The 19,073-nt window shown below is 33.5% G+C and overlaps 1 protein-coding gene across 3 annotated transcripts in view; it reads left to right on the forward strand.

The window, feature by feature from the left end:
• Positions 1-19,073, forward strand: part of CSMD3 (CUB and Sushi multiple domains 3) — a 586,072-nt gene that overhangs the window by 258,627 nt on the left and 308,372 nt on the right. For all 3 annotated transcript variants that reach the window (XM_068182735.1, XM_068182715.1, XM_068182726.1), the window contains one exon: positions 15,949-16,052. In XM_068182735.1, coding sequence (XP_068038836.1) covers positions 15,949-16,052 — 104 coding nt within the window. The remainder of the gene's footprint in view (positions 1-15,948; positions 16,053-19,073) is intronic.

Genomic DNA, 19,073 nt, shown 5'->3' on the forward strand with positions numbered 1-19,073 from the left:
TTAAAATCCTATGTACTTTATACCTACGCTTTAAAGCCAAAGTACTGAGAGCTCTGATAATGTCAGATGAGTCAAAGTAGAGCAATTAAGCTAAGTTATGACACCAGTTGTCTTTAATTTCAAGAATTAAACACCTGGAAGCAATGGCTATATTCTATTTCCAGGTGTATCATTTTGTGTGAGCTGAGTGTAATGGACTTGTTTAGATGTAATAAAACATGAATTAGATGTGCAGCTCAGAAATGTTTTATAAGAGACTATCATCATCTGTGCTTGCTGGTACAGGGATATATTTTACCTCTAAATTTTGTTTTATATTGCCATCTGCATCACACTCCATTAACTGATCAGACAGGCCTATAAGGCTCATTCCTTTGCACCTGAATTCATCAGAGGACTCAGTGAAAATCTGACTATTTTTAAAATTTCAAAAACCATTTAGCTACACTGGTTTATTTTTCACTCTAATTTTGCAAAGTCCTGGATCGAAGCCATCCTTATGTTCTACTTTGGGAAAATAAAAAAGGATAATTATATAACTGATTAGAATTTGATAATGAAAATTATAAATTTGTTTGGGAATAAGGTAATTTGTTTGTTTGATCCTTGTTCCAAGGACTGCTAATCAGATTTATCTAATTTATAAGTCATAAAAAAGTGTCAAGAGTCCTTGAAAAATTATTCAGTCTCTGTTCCACAGATGGGCAAAAAGTTCAAAATTAGAATTTAAGATTTCTCATTCCAAAGAATTTTCATATTTTTATTTCTTTAATTAAAAACTATTTGTGAGCAAGATGAAATCTGTATACATATCTAGAATTTCTGAAAGTTTTGTCAAATGTGTCAGCCGAGAGAATTTAGTATTTCCTATTTGAGGGAATGAAGCACAGCTACAACACTTCGTACAAGTTCTGTAAATGGCCTGAAAATCTCCACTGAGCAGTTGAATGAACTTAAGACCCATAAGGCCACATTTTGCATAACATGATTTCCTTTCTTAAATGCACCAAGGGCATGTCTACATTAAAAAAGAGAAAAAGACAAATAAGATTTTAGACATTCTACCACTGGCAGAAGCAAATCCTTGAGCACATAAACTGGTACGTATTTACTGACAAGTCACAGGTGACTGCAGGTTTAAGATATTAATGACTTGGAGATTGTTAAGGATGATTACACTCCACTGGTGGTATTCACGTCTTAATGCTGCCTTCCTTCTCCCTCCCTGCCAATTCATGAGATGGTGGCACAGTGTTAGCTCAAAACCTCAGAACTTTATTTTTACCAAAATTATTTTTATGGGAATATTTAAAAACATAAGTCTTATTTTCCTTTGAAATTTCCGCTTTCTGCATTCATAGAACTGCAGAAAATTAATTGAACAAATGCTTTGTCTCTGTGTCAGCGTGGTTGACAGAGTTACAGAATGACTGAGGTTGGAACAAACCTCTGGAAATCTTATAGTTAAAGTCCACTGCTCAAGCAGAGCTGCCTAGGGGCAGCTGCCCAGACTTGAATATCTCAGAAGATGGTGACCCCATAACCTCTCTAGACAATCAGAGCTAGTGCTCAGTCACCCCCACAGGGAAAAACTGCTTCCTGATGTTCAGAAAGAACCTCCTGTTTTTTAGTCTGTGCCCATTGCCTCCAGTCCTGTCACTGGTCATCACTGGAAAGAGTTTGGTTTCATCTTCTTTACATCCTCCCATCAGGAGTTTATAGACATTGAGATTCAGTGATCCTCTTCTTCTTTAGAGTAAGCAAGCTCACCTATCTCAACCTTATATGAAAGAAGTTCCAATCCCTTAATCTTTTTAGTGCCCCTTCACTGCACTCTCTCTAGTAGCTTCCTATTTTGCTTGCACTGGGCAGGAGCAGTTGTTTTCCTTTTTCTCAAAACATTTGAAAGAACAAGTTATTCCACATATAAAAATTCCAATTCTAATGAAAATGGCCCTCTCTTTAGTCAGAGATCATGCCTGCTATAGTTCAAATAAAATGTGCTTAAGTGTTACACTACACTGATATTTTTTTCTTAAACTGTAAATACTGCAGAATAGCATATAACCATATAAAAACTGTCCTAGTACCTGAATTATAACATCATATAAGAATACACAGTTTTAATATTTGGGGATGAATCAGAATTCTTAGGTTTAACCTCTGCTGGCTCAGTAAAATACTTCAGTATATGCATGCTTCAGTTTGATTTGATTAGTACATGTATTTTGATTTTATTTACAAAGCAGAGTTTCAGTAGCAGGGATGGCTGTAGGAGTGACTTTTCTAGGAAGAGATCAGAAGTTGCCCCCATATCAGACTGAGGCAGTTCTAGCTAACTCCAAGACAGATCCACTACAGGACACAGCTGAGCAAATCAGACAAGCTGGTGGCATCTCTGTGATAACTTATTTGAGTAAGGGCAAAAAAAGCTGTACAATAGCAGCTGAAGGACATGAATAAGAATATGCAAGAGAAATAACCTCACAGACACTACAGGCAGAGCAGAAGGAGTGGAAGAAGGTGCTTGGTGTGCTGGATCAGAGGTTCCCCTGAAGCCTCTGTAGAGTGCTATTGATGCAGGTTGTCCCCTACAGCTCATACAGGTCCTTGCTGGTGTGATCCACCTGTGGTGTGTGCTGGACATGTGTCTGAAGGAAGCTGTCACCCTGTGGAGAGCCCAAGGAGGAGCAGGTTTCTGGCAGGACCTGTGACTCCTTGGGAGGATCATACTGAAACAGATTTTGAAGAACTGTAGCCTTGTGAGAGAGACCCATATTGGAGAAGGATGTGAAGAACTATTTCTTGTGGGAGGACTCTAACTCTGGAGCAGGGAAAGAGCATGAGGAGGAAGGAGCTGCACAGATGAAGTGTTACAAACTGACTGCAGCCCCCATTTCGTGTTCCCCTTTGCCACTTTGGGAGAGAGGAGGGGGCAGAAGAGTCAGGAACAAAGAAGTGAATTTGAGCTCATGAAGAAAGGGGTTAGGATGATGGTGGGTTTAGTTTTGTTCCTATTTGTCTCTTTCCTACTCTATTTTTAATTGTCAGTAAATAAAACTAATTTTCCTTAGATTGAATTTGTTTTGCTCATGACACTAATTAGTGAGCAATCTCCCTGTCCCTATCTTGACCCATGGGCTTTTTCATCCAGTTTTCTCATTCTGTGCTGCTGAGGAGTAGTGATGGAGTGACTTGGTGAGCATCTGACAGCCAGCCAAAGTTAAATTAGCGCACCTTGCATATTTATCTGTCATCTCAAATATTTAAATACTCTGAAGATATAGTGTGAAAACAATAATTAAGAACAGGGTGCTCATTTAAAATTAAATATGAACATTAAGATAAGGCCATAACAAGGAATGCCTGTTTGTTAGTGGTACATTAGTATTATATCAGTAATAAGAATGCAAAGAAGTAATGTTAGGTTAAGCAAGTAATTTTATTTCAAAATATAAGTTGGACACTGTTTCTGAACTTCTGTAATATACCACTGAAATTACTGTACTCTGAGTTGTATTCATCATGGGCAGATTGTAGTGCTAGGATCTATATTATAATAGCTTCAATATTACGCAGAAAATACTGTTCTTTGTATGGTATTGGTTGGATTAATTATAGTTCTTTCATATTGCAATGAAATGCAGATACACAGGAATTATGTAGTTTTTAAACTAAGGAAAGGTTTACAATGTTATGTGGAACAATATTCAGATATGTTTATAGTTTTCAGAAAAGGTGTCTAGCACTGAATATAAGAACATTAACTTGTTGAGGTTAAAAGAAAAAAGAGATCTTTTCACAAGTTAGATCAATTTCTTTTTATGATATATTGAGGAACTTCCATGTATAAAGTCTTTGCTTATATAAACAGTGGTTTCATGTCTTTAGTTTTGGTTCATGCTAATGTTGCCTTACTGTTCTGAACACAATATTTCTGGCCTTGTATGACTGCTAGAAGGCATACTAATTGGGAGAAATAGTGGGCAAAACAAGTATTAAACCATGTTATGAGGTAGAATGAGAGTGGAGAATTTGTATCATAATTGTAGCAAAGGGTCCAGGGGTGGATTTTTTGTTATTTGTCCTTTTGTTCTGTGTTGTGAAAATGTTGTTTTTGGATTTGATGTAGGAAACTTTTTTTGTTCTATTTAGTTTAGTTGGGGTTATTTTTGTTGTTCTGAGTGAAGATTGTACATTGACTGTGGATTTTAATGGTAGTTTGTGCCTTGAAATCAAAAACCTCATTGATGTATAAATGAAGATTTGTCATTAAGAGTTTTTTATGATGACTACAACAAATAAGGTGATGGTATTGATTATATAATGACAATATTTACAATATTCTACACCACAGCTGTAAGAACCACTATGACTTCATGATCTTGGTATTTCAGGGCGTCTACTTGTTGCATCATTTGCAACAAAATAGCTCAGGAACTGAGAATCTTTTAAGGGAGAACTCAATATATGAAAGAACCTGAAAGGCTCTTTAACTCTAGTGTAAATGGCTTTATCCAGGACTGAATCTAGCTAATTTTCTCCCGAACTCATTTCAGAAATAAGTTTGATAACAGAACCATATAGTTGAATGAAATGTTTTCCCAGTCAGTTATCTGCCTCCTTTGCTTTATACTGTATTACAGTTGGTCTCTTGCCTCAGACAATTAGATATACTGTTCATGCCCAAGCTTTGTTGACAGTGGAGTAGGGCCATAACTAAAAACCTCAAACATGGCCAGAGATAACAGTGACATGATTACGACTGAAAGTAGAATAAAAATTGCTTGTGAAAAGTAAGTCATGTGGATGTAGTAAAAAATAAAACTCATTGATGAAGGTGCACTGACACATCTGATCTTATCAGTGAGATCCCCATATTTTCGTTGTGCATGTTTTTTACATTCTTATTCTTATATTAGGATCCTGTTCTCTGGAGCTGATCTGTTTAAGACAAAACAACTATTTTTTCAATAATTAATATTATGATTAGAATATTTATAATCTATGATGTATGAGGCTCTGAATAATGACTCAGTGGAGAAAGAAATATGGGCAATTGACACATAATTTTACAACAGTGAAATATCTATGGCTGCCTGTACGGTATCACACCAATATATTCTTTAAACCTTCTTGATGCCTTGTACCTTGCTTTGTTGCCCTCTTATTAGGGAAGGTTGAAATTCTCTGTGAAGATCAGTACCTGCACATGTACTGCTTCTCCAACAGTATATGATAGAGGAAATCATGGACAGTTTTCCCATTTCTGGGTTGTCTTAACATGTTTTCCATATAGTGTTTGATATACACCAATGAAGTGATTGTTGCCACTTTCATCCATGGCTACTCTGGAATCAACAAAAGCTTTGTTGATCAAAAATAGCAAAGTTGTAGGTACAGGGATCTACCTGAAAGAACATTAATAATCATACCTTTATGTGGAACTCTGAAGAAGCAACAAAATTTAAACTTCTTTACTTGTCTTCAATTGCGTTGCACATATTATTAATCCTTGGGTGCCTTGAAAAAGCTCTTGTGAGTATCTGAACAGAAATGAGAACAAGAATTCCTCAGTCTGGACTCCATTTCATTACATCTCTCACATTTAGTATGGGAAATGATACCTGAATATCTTCTGGGATATTGCATAAACTCATCAGTTAGGTTCTGGACCACGCTATGTATTGCCAGTAATTTATTCTGACATTAGGTAATGGGATAATGTTATGTTTATATTTTGAGTAGTAAACCTTTGTATTTTCAAGATTTAATTCCCATCTCCTCTCCAATGCATTTTTTGTACTTCTTTTCTCCTAAAAGATTAAAACCTATTTTCCATTCATTGTTTTATTAAAAAAAAAAAAAGAAAAGAAAACCAAAAAAAAAAAAAAGTAAGGGAGGACTACAAAATGATGAATTTTAAATTTAATGCCAGGCTAAAATACCAGTGAAATCTGAATTAGGGCTAAAGTTAACCAGAGTTCAAGTCTTATGGATTATACTTGCTGATTTTTTTCTAACCCAGAGTGACAGAAACACTGTGGAAAATGTCAGTGCTAGAATGGCAGACTTTCTGACAGATCTCAACCACATTCACACCACATATCATTCATCACCAAGCATCAAGAAGGAGAAAAATAAGCAAAAGCGTTCCTTAAAAAACCAAAATAATCAAGCTTTTTTTTTTTTTTTTAGAATTGTAAGAAGAAATTAAATATGGTGAGCTAACTGCTAAATTTAGGTGGATCAGAAAACTAGTTCCTGGTTCTGTTAATTTTATATGACAGGAATTTTTTAAAGAAAATTTTACCTGTATGTTATCTTTTGTCATCACCACATTCTATCTTGAATGCATTTCAATCATAAAAGTTGCCTTACTGCTTATATAAATACATTCTTTAAAATTAATTCTTTAGAATATAGGTTTTTGAAAGTTTGACAGTGTTCACATTCTTATCCTCTTATCTATCAAATTTTGAAATAATTTTAAAATTAAGAATGACATGCTTAAGAGTTGGGAGATAGCTGACTTTTGATTTTGGCTTTAGGGTTTTTTTTACTTATTATGTTCGCTAAGGTTTTTTGGTTTTTGGGGGTGTTTTTTTTTTTGTTGGGTTTTTATGTGGATGCCAATTGTCTATTAGGAAATGTATAATCTGAATTTTGTTGAAATGGCGAGCTTACTGAAAATTTATAACATCTGTTTCCAATAGCTTTAGTCCATTACTTTCTAAGAAACTGTTGAAATACTTCAAAGTATGTGGGAAACTCCTCACATTACATTTTCTGCAAGTGTGGAGAACTATACTGAAAGAATATATTGCAATTATTACCGAAATAATACTAAATATTAAATATGGTTGTCATTTAATTACTTTGTATTAAAATAATGTTTTTTAAAAATATGTTTTTACATTCAATTCTTCCCTTCCTCCTTCCTCATGTCATTAAGATGCTGTTTTCTTCCTGCAAAAAAAATAAATCTTTCAATTTCTGAGCTTTTTTGCTTTTAGACTAAGACAAAAATAAGCAAAAAAATTTCACCAAACGCTGAATATTTGTGGTTAATTTTCTACATCTGTGTTATTTTGTTAACCATGTCAAAACTGTCAGTGGAACATTTTCTAAGCTTGCTGGTAAGCCCAAACCCAGTTGCCATCCATATTTAATCAGGTTAACAGCATAAATCTCAAGCAGGCAAGGTGCTTCAGCATGAATACAAAGACCCATTTAATGAGGTTTCTTTTGTTCAGGTCTGTTGGAACAAAGCACACTGAACCTCTTTTTTTGCAAGCAAATGCCTCAAACTTGGATTTCCTAAGCCTAGTGTGAAGCTGTACTATGGGTGTTACAGTCAGTGAAATTATTAAAAAAGTGTGAGTATTCATAAACTCACTCTAAACTTACATTTTTACCCATAATTTTGTTCTTCATCCATTCAGATTAAAAAGGCTACTCTTTTATTTATCAATATTAGATAACACATTTTTATCTTATATGAAACCAGAAAGTGTAAATATATTTTGGTTCTGTTCAGAACATAATAAATTTCTCTGGAGTGTTGGCTACATTATTCTTCTATATTGTTCATGTTCATTTTGATCCAGTTAAAATATCTGAGTCACTTATATACTACAGTGAAAAAGTCTTAGAAATACATGTGAACGGAGGGGAGATTCTTTCAGCAGAATAAGAGCACAGTAGGGAATACAGCTATTCCTAGGACAGGAAGCTAACAGGTTTGGCTGTGAGGGAGCAGACTAAGTTGTTAAATAAAAGAATTTGGAGTCAGGAAGTATGTGCATTTGTAGAGGGATAAATTACTTGTCATTCCATCCTGAAATTTTCCTATAGGTCTTCATTATGAAAGGAGGACAAGTTCATTATCTTAATTATTTTTTTCCTGCCATGTCTGTGACTATAGGAGTGATGTTTCACACTCTGAAAATATGAGTGACCATATAGAATGGGTGAGATTGTGCTTATTGCAATATCTACAGCAAAAGCAATTATATCTCTTTGAGCCATTAGCAATATTAGATTCTAGTTGTTGCCTGTATTTACTATACATGGAGCTATTAACTCCACCTTTTGATAAAACCTTTTGTAAAATTAAATGTCAAATTTGAATTTTATTTCTGTTTGACTTTCTATAAGTTCCGAAATTGGGCCTCAGTTACGTCTCCCACCAATTCTAAATGCAAACATTTTTCTTACTTTTACTTATCATGAATATCCACACCCAAGCTAGAACTTTTAAAAAGATATATGTATATGACTAAGGGACTTTGATAACAAATTTCCAGGGCTTGCACTGTGAGCATTTGAGATCTTTCAGTCTTTTTTGTTTGATGAATTTTTGGCACAGAACTTGTCACTTTTCTCCATGGTTGAGTTCACTTGGTTGCTCTTGTGAGTGCTCTTTACAGGAAATTGTTCTGCTCAATATATACCGGTTTTTTTTTTTTTTAATATTAGGCTGGGAAATAGAGCTGATAGTAGTTTGCTTGCTTGTTTCTGTTTTCTATGAAGGGACTCCTTCAAAGGGTTGTGGTACCATTCTACGGTGTGCTAATCTTGGCTGCCAGATACCCTCCAGGCTGATCTGTAATGCTTCCTCCTCAACAGGACAGGGGCAGAAAATATGAAGAAAAAGCTCACAGATGAAGATGAGAACAGGGAGATCACTTACTAGTTACTCTCATATGCAAAGCAGATTCAGCTTGGAGAAATTAATAAAATTAACTGCCAATTAAATCAGCATAGAATAGTTAAAATAAGAAAAAAATCTAAATCAGCACCTTCCGCTCACCATACGCTATCTCTGCTCCCAAAATCTTACCTTGTAAACCCAATACACATTTGGAGTGGAACCTGAAGGCTTGCACTGAGACTTAAGTCACAGTATGATTCCCATGTTTCCATCGCTTTCAGGATGTGTGGCTGCCCATCAGGTTAGGCTGACACCAGTTAGTGACCTCTATGCTTTCTTTTGGAACAGATGGCTTACCCTCTGTGGGATTAAAAAGTGCAGATTTCTATGCTGGGTGCAAGGATATCCTTCTTAGCAATTACTGAAAGGAAGAATCAAAACAGAGGCAAGTTAATTTGAAGTCCTCAGGCCCTTCTTACGATTGCAATAATTTCCCTATTTGAGAAAAAAGGTTTTTTCTCTTTGTGAACTCTGACACTGAGCTTAGCTTTGTGAGGGAAAGATGAGTGTGATTTTTTCATTGTGTTTCACTAATATAAATTAGTTGATTTATTTTTTCCTGCTTATACCTGTTACTATCTCTTTATAAAGGTCCTGGCTAGTCATACTGCCTTTCAGGCTATCTAGAACATCTTCATCTCAGTATCTGTGAAAGTAAAAAAAAAAAAAAAAAAAAAAAAAAAAAAGAAAAAAAAAAAAGGAAAAGAAGAAAAATTCTGCAATTCTGCAATGCAGCTTTCCAGCTGGCCTCCACTATGTATTGGTATGTGGCGTAGTTCCTGCCCGGAGACTTGATTTTGCACTTCCTTTTGTTGAACTTTGTGAGGTTCTTAATAGTCAATTTTTCCAGCCTGTTGATGTCCTTCTTCATGGCAGCATGACCCTCTGGCCTATTTACTGCTCATTCCTTCTCACTGTTGTGCAAACTTGCTGAGAGTGCAGTCTGCCCCGTCACCTAGATAACCTATAAAGATGCTAAAGAAGACTTGTCCCAGTATTGACCCCTATGAGTTATTGCCCCCTAACAAGATTTTGTGTCACTGATAGCCATCCTCTCAGCCCAGAGTTTCACCCTGTTTTCAATCCACCTTGCTGTCTGTTGAGCCCACACATCAACAGTTTGTCTGTTAATACTGTGACAATGCCAAAGGCCTACCTGAAGCCCAGGTGGAAAATATCCACTGCTTTTCTTTTGGCCATCAGGCAAGTCATTTAATTAAAGAAATCTATCAAAGTTTGTCAAGCATGACTTCCCCTTGGTAAAGCCATGCTGACTACTCCTGATGATTTTCTTGTCCTTAATTTTCCAGGATTAGCTGCTCCATGGTAGCAGTAATATTAAATAAAATTATACCTAGTATAAATAATTTAAATAATATGATAGCTTAGTCTTATAATAAATGGTTGATTAAATATATTTTACTTCTGAAACTATTCTTCTATAATCAAATGTATGATAACACAATTATTTTGATGGAGGGACCTGTGATTCTATGGAAAATTATGGCAATAAACCCGATCAATCAGACAGAGGCATTTGCTTAGCTTCTACCATCAGACATAAATGTCCATTGTTTACTTACTCTGAAGTATTCAGACATCCTCAGCACAAAAGCAATTAACAATCCTGAGGGCAGATGAGGACACTCAGATACAAACCGGATGTGTTTTCTTCTCCTTGCCTAATTTCACTTCTTCAAGTAACAAAGGCAACCAGACATCATTAAGAGTCTTTAGGTAGCTTTTTTCTCGCTAGAGTAACAGTGAAAAATGGAGAAAATGGGTATCTTGTGAATATTTTTCAGTGAGGTGGATTTCTTTGGTGTTGTTCTTATAATATGTAACTGCAAAAGAACAAATTAAATTATTGTTATGTTACACAACAGTCTTAGATATTACATTCTTGGAAGGATGTTTTAATTATATTTATTCCTTAATATTATCTAATATATAACTCATTTAAGCTGTATCTTAGCTTAATGCTTTACTACCCTTGTAAGGAGAAAAGATTCATTACATCTACAGAAATTTCATCATTGTTTTACTGGTAGAATGCCACATTTTATGGAGTGAAAATGTTTCTATACATCTGAAAATATTTTTAGTTACATTTGCATTGGAAGACTCAGGATAACAGATGCATAAGTACATGCAATTTTGTATCTTTACTCTTTCCCTTCAGAAGCATCTCTGAGGAACATATACTTGCCTCTGTTACACACCATTCTTCTTTGGATGGTTTGAAATTATTAAAAGTTGAGTATTCACCTGGAACACTACCGTCCTTGTAAAACCTTCAGGGAGGTAATTTCATCAGGAACTAGATACACATATTGAACAACTGTCTGGAAAATCTGTTGTCTGGAACACATCCTTCTGAGCATGCTCTCTCTGAAAAGCTGCAGGAAGTTCTCAAAGTAGTCATTAACTATTCAATAAAACCTTTTGCCATTTTACATCTGAGCTGATGTTTTGCCCAAGGTGTGGGTTCTAAAGGATATATTCCAAAGCACCAAAAAAAGGTACACCTACAGAAATTTGTTAGAAATTAGATCTCTGCTCCCAATGATTCCTTTGAAAAATTTCCTAAAAAATAATTGAAAACCAAAGTACCTAATTAGAATTTTCAGAAAATTATTTCCAAATAGGACTTTTCTTTTTCCCTGTAGAGACTGGATAATATTTTTTAGTTTTACTGCCTCTTATTACTATTTCTGTCTAGATTTCTAATTTCAATTTAAATCAGGCATTTAGACTTGTTAATTGTTTTTGGGTTAAGAAATAGCAAGAGCAGCCAGGATGTAGAGAGACTTTTGCCTTCTGTTTAGCTACTTCTTAATTTTATTTTTTTTTTAGGTAATAGTGCACAGGTCATCATATTTTATTTTTAATTAAAAAAAACAACAGGTACAGGTTTTTATAAAGTGTGTATATGTAGGAAGAGAAAATACAAAATTCCTTTTTCCTCACAGTAGTATATAGGGATGTATTTAATAATGTTGTCTGGAACAAAATTCAAGATATTATTGGCCTATATCAGAACAATTGTAGCAGTCTGACACCTGCTGAATTTATCAAAATGCTGTTATAAAGGCACAAAACTTTTTGAGACTACTGAGTATCTCTTTCTAAAAAATAAAATATAGTTATTAATATATCACTTAATTTTAAGATATTCTTCTCAGTTCTGAAGCGATACAGATGCATATCTGATATCATTAGCTGACTCATTATGTGTGAAATGATAGCTCAAGAATGGTGGCAAACTGTCTCAGATGGAATCTTTGAAATTTTCTTCTGCCTTCCAGAACCAACTTCTGGTAGTATAATCCTTTTATCAAGGATCTTATAGCTCAGACATATTATTGATGAATATTTTTGTTCATAATATTGTTCCCTGATGTTATACCTTGCTATTTGAAAATATTTTGTGGTCCCTCATTTTTTTATATTCAGCTTTGAAAGAGACTGTGGGGCAGTGGATAAATGCAATAAATGCATAAATATATTATAGCATGATCAATGTTTGTATACATCAATAAAACCCATGGATCTTATTTCATTCATATTAATGTTTTAGTCTTGCTCTGGGAAACTGGAAAAACAGACTTTACTGGAATGTATAGATCAAGAAAAATACTTGTTCCTACACTTCTGATTGCTATGCATCTACTAACGAGATCAATAGCACACTTTAGTAGTGCTAGTCTGATTTAAAAATATGTAGAATAAAGTAATAAATCATCACAGTTTTCCTGGAAGTGTTTATTCTTATGAACAACAGACTAAAAAGGTTAACTCTAAGGTTTTACTCTAATAATAAAATTATTCAAGGATACTACCCAACTTTGGATAGCCATTTATAGATTTTTCAGAAAAACTAAAAAAGATGCTGTTAGATTACTGGTAAAAGCAGATTTTTGGGAAAGTTTATTAAAAAAATTAAGTTATTTACTCATCTTACCCAATTTTCAGTTTTTGTTTTGAAAGGTCCCATTCCATCACAATCAACTTTAAATGCTGATATCATAAAAAAAACTTTTCAGTATTCTAAAGGGAATAGTCAATATTATGAGCACCGCAAATACGACTGACTTTGGGTGTGATCTAACTAAAGCTGACATTGTAAAACAAGGACTCTGAAAACACGGCCTTAAGTCTACTTATTCTCTTGCCCGCTGGCATATTTGGAAGGATTTGAAGTACATTTTGTATTGTACATTGTGTATGTACTTTGCATGTCAAAGGATGAATTTCCAAGTAGTATACAGGGGTATTTTTTCAGCAGGAATATGTAAAAGCTTGTATAGTCCATGTGTAATAAATTAGCTTCCTGTTGGATATTGACAGCTCTGCTGTTTCTATATATTGCTTTTGCTCAATCTGTGCAAATTCCCTTAAACCTAAATATCTTCAATATCAGCTGACAAGCACATTTGTTAAATAAATGACAAGTTTACTTTACCAATTCCAAAGTTTGTGCTGTAATCATGTAAGGTTATGTTAAACCTAAGTTAGAAATGGGTTGTGTATTAACTGTTACATACAGCTCATTTACCTTTTAATGACCTGGAGTTATGAAATACTTCATTGATACTATAGAATGTTTAGAGTAGGCCTTAGCAACTGGTTTTAACACTCTTCAAGCAGGGGTATGCATGGCAAACAAAATGATTTACTGTCTCACTAATATTTTGCTTTTTACTGTACATAAAATATGCTTCTATTTGGTCCATGCTGTTTCTGATTTTAATTTACTAGTGTCAATTTTGCACAAAGATGAAGCATTTTCTAATTTTCAGTTGAATCAGAAACTTTTAAGAGACAATCCAGGTAATAGACTCACAAGAATAAGATTATCAAATGTTAATATTTCAAATTACGTATAGTCGGTTCCTATAACATATTTTTTTAATATAATCCCACATTTTTGAAGTTGTTAATGACATTATTGCTTCTTATAGTCTTAAAAATGTGACTGTTTCACAGAATAAGATACAAGAAAAATGCAGACTATGCTATGCTCATGTGACTTTACAGTTTTCAATGTCCTACCTATCCCATTATCACAGTTTTAAGTGAGTTACAAAGAAAGTGAGACAAAAATCTTGTAATTAAACATCCTTCTCTGAAAAATATTAATGGAGAAAAAAATATATAAACTTTTTAAATGTACATCTCTTTTAATTAAAAACAGAAAATAGCTCTGTTTATCATAGAAAAGAATTTCAGATTGTAGAAAACTGAGAGATTATATCAGAGCAGCCAGATTAGAACCGAGTCATCAATAATTTGGAGATTCACTACAGACAAGTGGAAAGATTGAAGCTGAAGCCTATGCTTTGAACAAAAAAATCAGTTGAGTGAAATATGTGTCAGCCTTAAATGTAGTTATGGATTTCAGTTTAAATTCTATGTCTAGTGTTACAAATTTTGTGGCTAGAGCAGCACAAAATACCCAGAATATTTTTTTAGACTAAGAAGATTAAGAAGATTTATGTGTGGTTTTCTCCTCTTTACTCAATTAGAACAAATCAGCTGCTTGCCTACACAATTTTCAATATCCTTTCCATCTGCGCTCTCTTAACTCTCTGTACTTGACTGCAGTCGCTGGAGTATGGCACACATACATGTGCACACATATACATGCACACACAGGCATTTATACATGTGAATGTGCCAAACTAGCTGTTCTTCAGTGTACTTATATCACCACTTACACCTGTAAAGGAAAGTGTTTCTCCTCCCTTTGGAACAAATTGCAGTCCTTGGAACATGCATCAGTTTTCCAGCTTGCCTGTACTGGCTTTCGCTCATAGAAGCACATCCTTCAATTACCAGAAACCAGGTGTAACAAAAGAACAGGAGCTTTCAAGGACATGATAATAATACATCAGAATGGCATCCACATCTTTAAACACAAATGCTCTCCATTCTCAATTATAACTGTAATAAAAGATTATTTATTACAGTATTAAAATTCCTACATATAAGTATTCTGTCATTTTTATCCATATGAAATTTTGAGGAACTATACATGAGTGGAAATAATGTGCTGCTTTTTCTTTTCTTTTCTTTTCTCTTTTCTTTTCTTTTTCTTTTTCTTTTATTTTCTTTTTTTCTTTTCTTTTCTTTTCTTTTCTTTTCTTTTCTTTTCTTTTCTTTTCTTTTCTTTTCTTTTTTTCTTTTCTTTTCTTTTCTTCTTTTCTTTTCTTTTCTTTTCTTTTCTTTTCTTTTCTTTTCTTTTCTTTTCTTTTCTTTTCTTTTCTTTTCTTTTTTTCTTTTCTTTTCTTTTCTTTTCTTTTCTTTTCTTTTCTTTTCTTTTCTTTTCTTTTCTTTTCTTTTCTTTTCTTTTCTTTTCTTTTCTTTTTTTCTTTTCTCTTTTCTTTTCTTTTCTTTTCTTTTCTTTTCTTTTCTTTTCTTTTCTTTTCGTTTCGTTTCTTTTCGTTTCTTTTTTTTTTATTTTCGTTTCTTTTCGTTTCTTTTTTCTTTTCTTTTCTTTTTTTCTTTCTTTTCTTTTCTCTCTTCTCTTCTCTTCTCTTCTCTTCTCTTCTCTTCTCTTCTCTTCTCTTCATTTTCTTTTCTTTTCTCTTCTTTTCTCTTCTCTTCTTTTTCATTATTTTCTTAAAAATTTGCTGAAATTTTTATCCTTCAGCAGAAATATGCATAGAGCAATTTAATTTAAAAGATATTAAAAGTATCCATGATTCTGATAGTTGTATTTTACTCAACTTCATGAATTAAGAGAATTACTTTTACTTTTCATGCCTCTTTATCCTACTTGAGACAGATTATACATGTCAGTATTTAATTGTATTCTTCACCTCCACTGCAATTATTCAATGATGTACAATTATTTAGTTGCTATTTGTAGACAGTGGTACTGCACATAATGCAATTAGTTATTTTGCCTTTTGAGTATATTCTAATCAAAATGTAATGTGATTACCCATAACTGTAATAAACATGTAACAACTACATAAATAAGTGAAATCATGGTGCTTTAAGGAGGTCAGCAGAGTGATGATGCCTAAAGGGTTATTATAATTCACACTTCATGAATCAAAACCTTGGGGTTAATTACACTAATTTATTGTGAAATATGCTAAACTTACATGCAATTATTAATTGGAAGATTGCTTTTATTTACTGCTGAAAAGCTTAATTAACAGACTCATCTCTCAAGTGCATTTTTTTATTTCTAAAATATATTCATTTATTTTATTTTGTAGGTTATTCAGATAAATTTTGAAGAATTTGATCTGGAGATTGGCTATGACACACTGACAATTGGTGATGGAGGAGAAGTGGGTGACCCTAAAACTGTACTTCAAGTGTAAGTCTTTTGCATTTAAAGTTTATATACATTGAAGAATGTCATTAATGTGTTTTGATGAGACTAAATAATTATTCGAATCAGATAAATCTGAACAAAAACTAAGTGAGCTCCTAAAATTGCTAGAGGTGAAAGTTTAAATATATTGCTATATATTTACTGTTCTGAAGTCAGAAAGAGATGACTTAGACATCACAAAAGAAAAAGATGAACTCAAATCAGAAGTTTGAAAGGTGTGGTGTGGACACATATTTAGATAGGTAAATTTTAGGAACTATTTTGCTTCCTTTTTGCTCAAATTAAAAATGTATAAGAACATAATTGAAAATAGATATATGGACAACTTGTGCACAAATTTTACAGTCCCCTAGCAAGGTTAGCATGACAAACGATGTACTATAGTGTCTTGACCTTAATTTTCTGTTTGACTGCCATGGATAACTCAGAAGAGCAAGTTAACATAGTGAAGAAAATTACTACAGAGAAAGCCTAAATAGGTTGTTACCTAAACTACATTTTGCAAACCAGCACCGAGTATTGAATAGATTTTTATCATTCATGTACATTTTTCTAGAATGGTTGAGCCCAGATATATAATATTCTTAGCAATCATAGGCTAACTTTAAATCCATATTTCTCATATACTTAGCTTGTGGCAATAATACTAACAATTGTCTCAAGAAGAAAAATCCTGAATTCTATTAGTTTGTAAAATTTTCAAGACAGTGTTCAGTGATTCTGTTTGTTCCACTGTGACTTGAAAATATGCAGAACTCTGTAATTAGTCCTTATAATGAATCATTTTATATAACTCTAGTTCTAGTCTGAATAAATCAGTCATTTAGGAGAAATTAATGTCTTTTAAAGTACATTGCATTTACTTTTTCAAATCTGAGTCAATTTTATTTTTTAAAAAAAGTGATTTAATGCTTGAAAACCGTAATTTGCCTGTAAGGGATTATCTGCTATTTGGAAAATATTTTTAAAGGCCAAAAATAATATTTAGCTTTTGATTTTAAATAAACTGACCTTTCAGCAAACACCTGATGTTATAATTAGTTCAAATGAGTTAATAATTGAAAAACAGATAAGAATATGATACAAGTTTAGTACAAAATATATTTAATCATAAAACAAAATAATAAAAAAATTAGGATTCTTTAGAATTATATTCCCTGCAGCATATTTATTGGAAATGTATTAAAAAAAATTACATATTGCAGTTTTCCATTATTCACCATAAGAATGATATAATGAATTAGTTTCATTTAAGCACACTAAACCCAAGCTTTGCCTCTTTTTCTGTCCAAATTTTACCTCAATCATATTAGTAATTGCAAAACTTCAAACAGAACATACATTTTTACAAAGATTTACAGATATTTCAAATAAATTACCCTTTAGATTTATCCTCCAGAGGATAGATTATCTGGCCTTCTATTTTTAATTGGTTTTGTAATCATTCTGTCCTTTCTGTTTTGTTCTATTTTGTTTAATATCTTTATTAATGATCTGGACAAGGGGTATGAGTGCACCCTCAGTCAGTTTGCAGATGACACCAAGTTGGACAGGAGTGTCCATCTGCTGGAGGGTAAACACAGAGCTGAAGCTCAGGGATCTGTAGTTCCCTGGATCGATCTTCCTTTCTCTCAGGAGTGATGTTTTCCTCCTTCCTTCTTGCAACCATGTGACTGCCATGACTTTTCCAGTGATGGAGAGTGACGTGGAAACAACATCATCTAGTTTCCTTATGATCCTGGGATCCATGTCATTGGGCCCCTATGACTTGTGACTTTTCAGTTTCATCGAGTGTTCTTGAACCTGCTCTGTGCTTACAGTGTGAGTGACTGCTCTCCCACAAATCCCATGCAGAGGATTGAGGACTTGAGAGAAACCTGACAGCCAGTGAAGACTGAGGCAAAGAACTCTCTGAAGTACCTCAGCCTTCTCCATATCTGTCGTCAGCAGTTCTCCCCTCTCACTTATAAGGATAAAGACTCTCTTTGGCTTTTTTTTTTTTGTCAGGATTGGACATTGCTCCAATGTCAAGTACTGGAAGAGACTGCCCAAGGTGGTGTTGCAGGCAGCATCCCTGAAGGTGTTCAGATGTGTAGATGTGATGTATAAGGACATGGTTTAGTGGTGGACTCGGCAGTGTTGGTTTAACCATTGTACTTGATGATCTTACAGGTCTTTTCCAACCTAAGTATCTGATTTCAGGATTATTATTCATGAAAAGTCCAGCATCTGGCCAGGTATTTATGGTGCAATTGCTTTAGGATAATGCAGTCTCTTTATGGATTGCAGATGAGTTAATTGCTACCACTAATAAATTTCAGACGTGTGGATGTACTGTTATTTCTACTTTTTTAGCAGTAGTAATCATTAAAAAAAATATTGCTGATAATGCTATAATTCAGTTTCAGCTATTCTTAAATTCCTAAACTATATGGAGTATGCTCTCATGTGGAAAGAACCTTTATTAAGTGCCAATTTATAAATTCTTATTAAAGTTTAACTAAAGTATTGTTACTAAATTACAGTAATGCATTAAGTCAAAATGCAATAATATTTTATATTTTGAATAACATGGTAGAACAGTCTGCCCAGATTGTATTTCATTGAAGATGTTAGCATTTCATAAAAGCATTTCTGATGATGTACCTTAGGCTGGGGAGAAATGATGGAATTACACTATTAAAATTGCCATAAATATAAAGAATCCTGAGTATTTTTTAAATTAAAAAAGTTAATTATAATTTTGGAGTGTTAACATACAATAAGAGAATCTGTTCTGTAAATAACTAGGTAAATAATTTAAAAGAATTATTACTATTAAGATCCTGGAAAAGCAAAAAATGCCCCATTAATTTATGGCGGTTTAATATTAAGTAACATTATACAATAAGCCACAATAAGTATAATTTTTGTTTACCCATAGAATCATTATCCTGTGATCAGAAGTATCAATGGTAAAGTTATGAGGGTTAAAATGCATAAAAAAATTACACAGAAGATGGA

The sequence above is a fragment of the Anomalospiza imberbis genome, chromosome 1 (genome assembly GCF_031753505.1).
Source record: "Anomalospiza imberbis isolate Cuckoo-Finch-1a 21T00152 chromosome 1, ASM3175350v1, whole genome shotgun sequence".
NCBI classification, from domain to species: Eukaryota; Metazoa; Chordata; class Aves; order Passeriformes; family Viduidae; genus Anomalospiza; species Anomalospiza imberbis.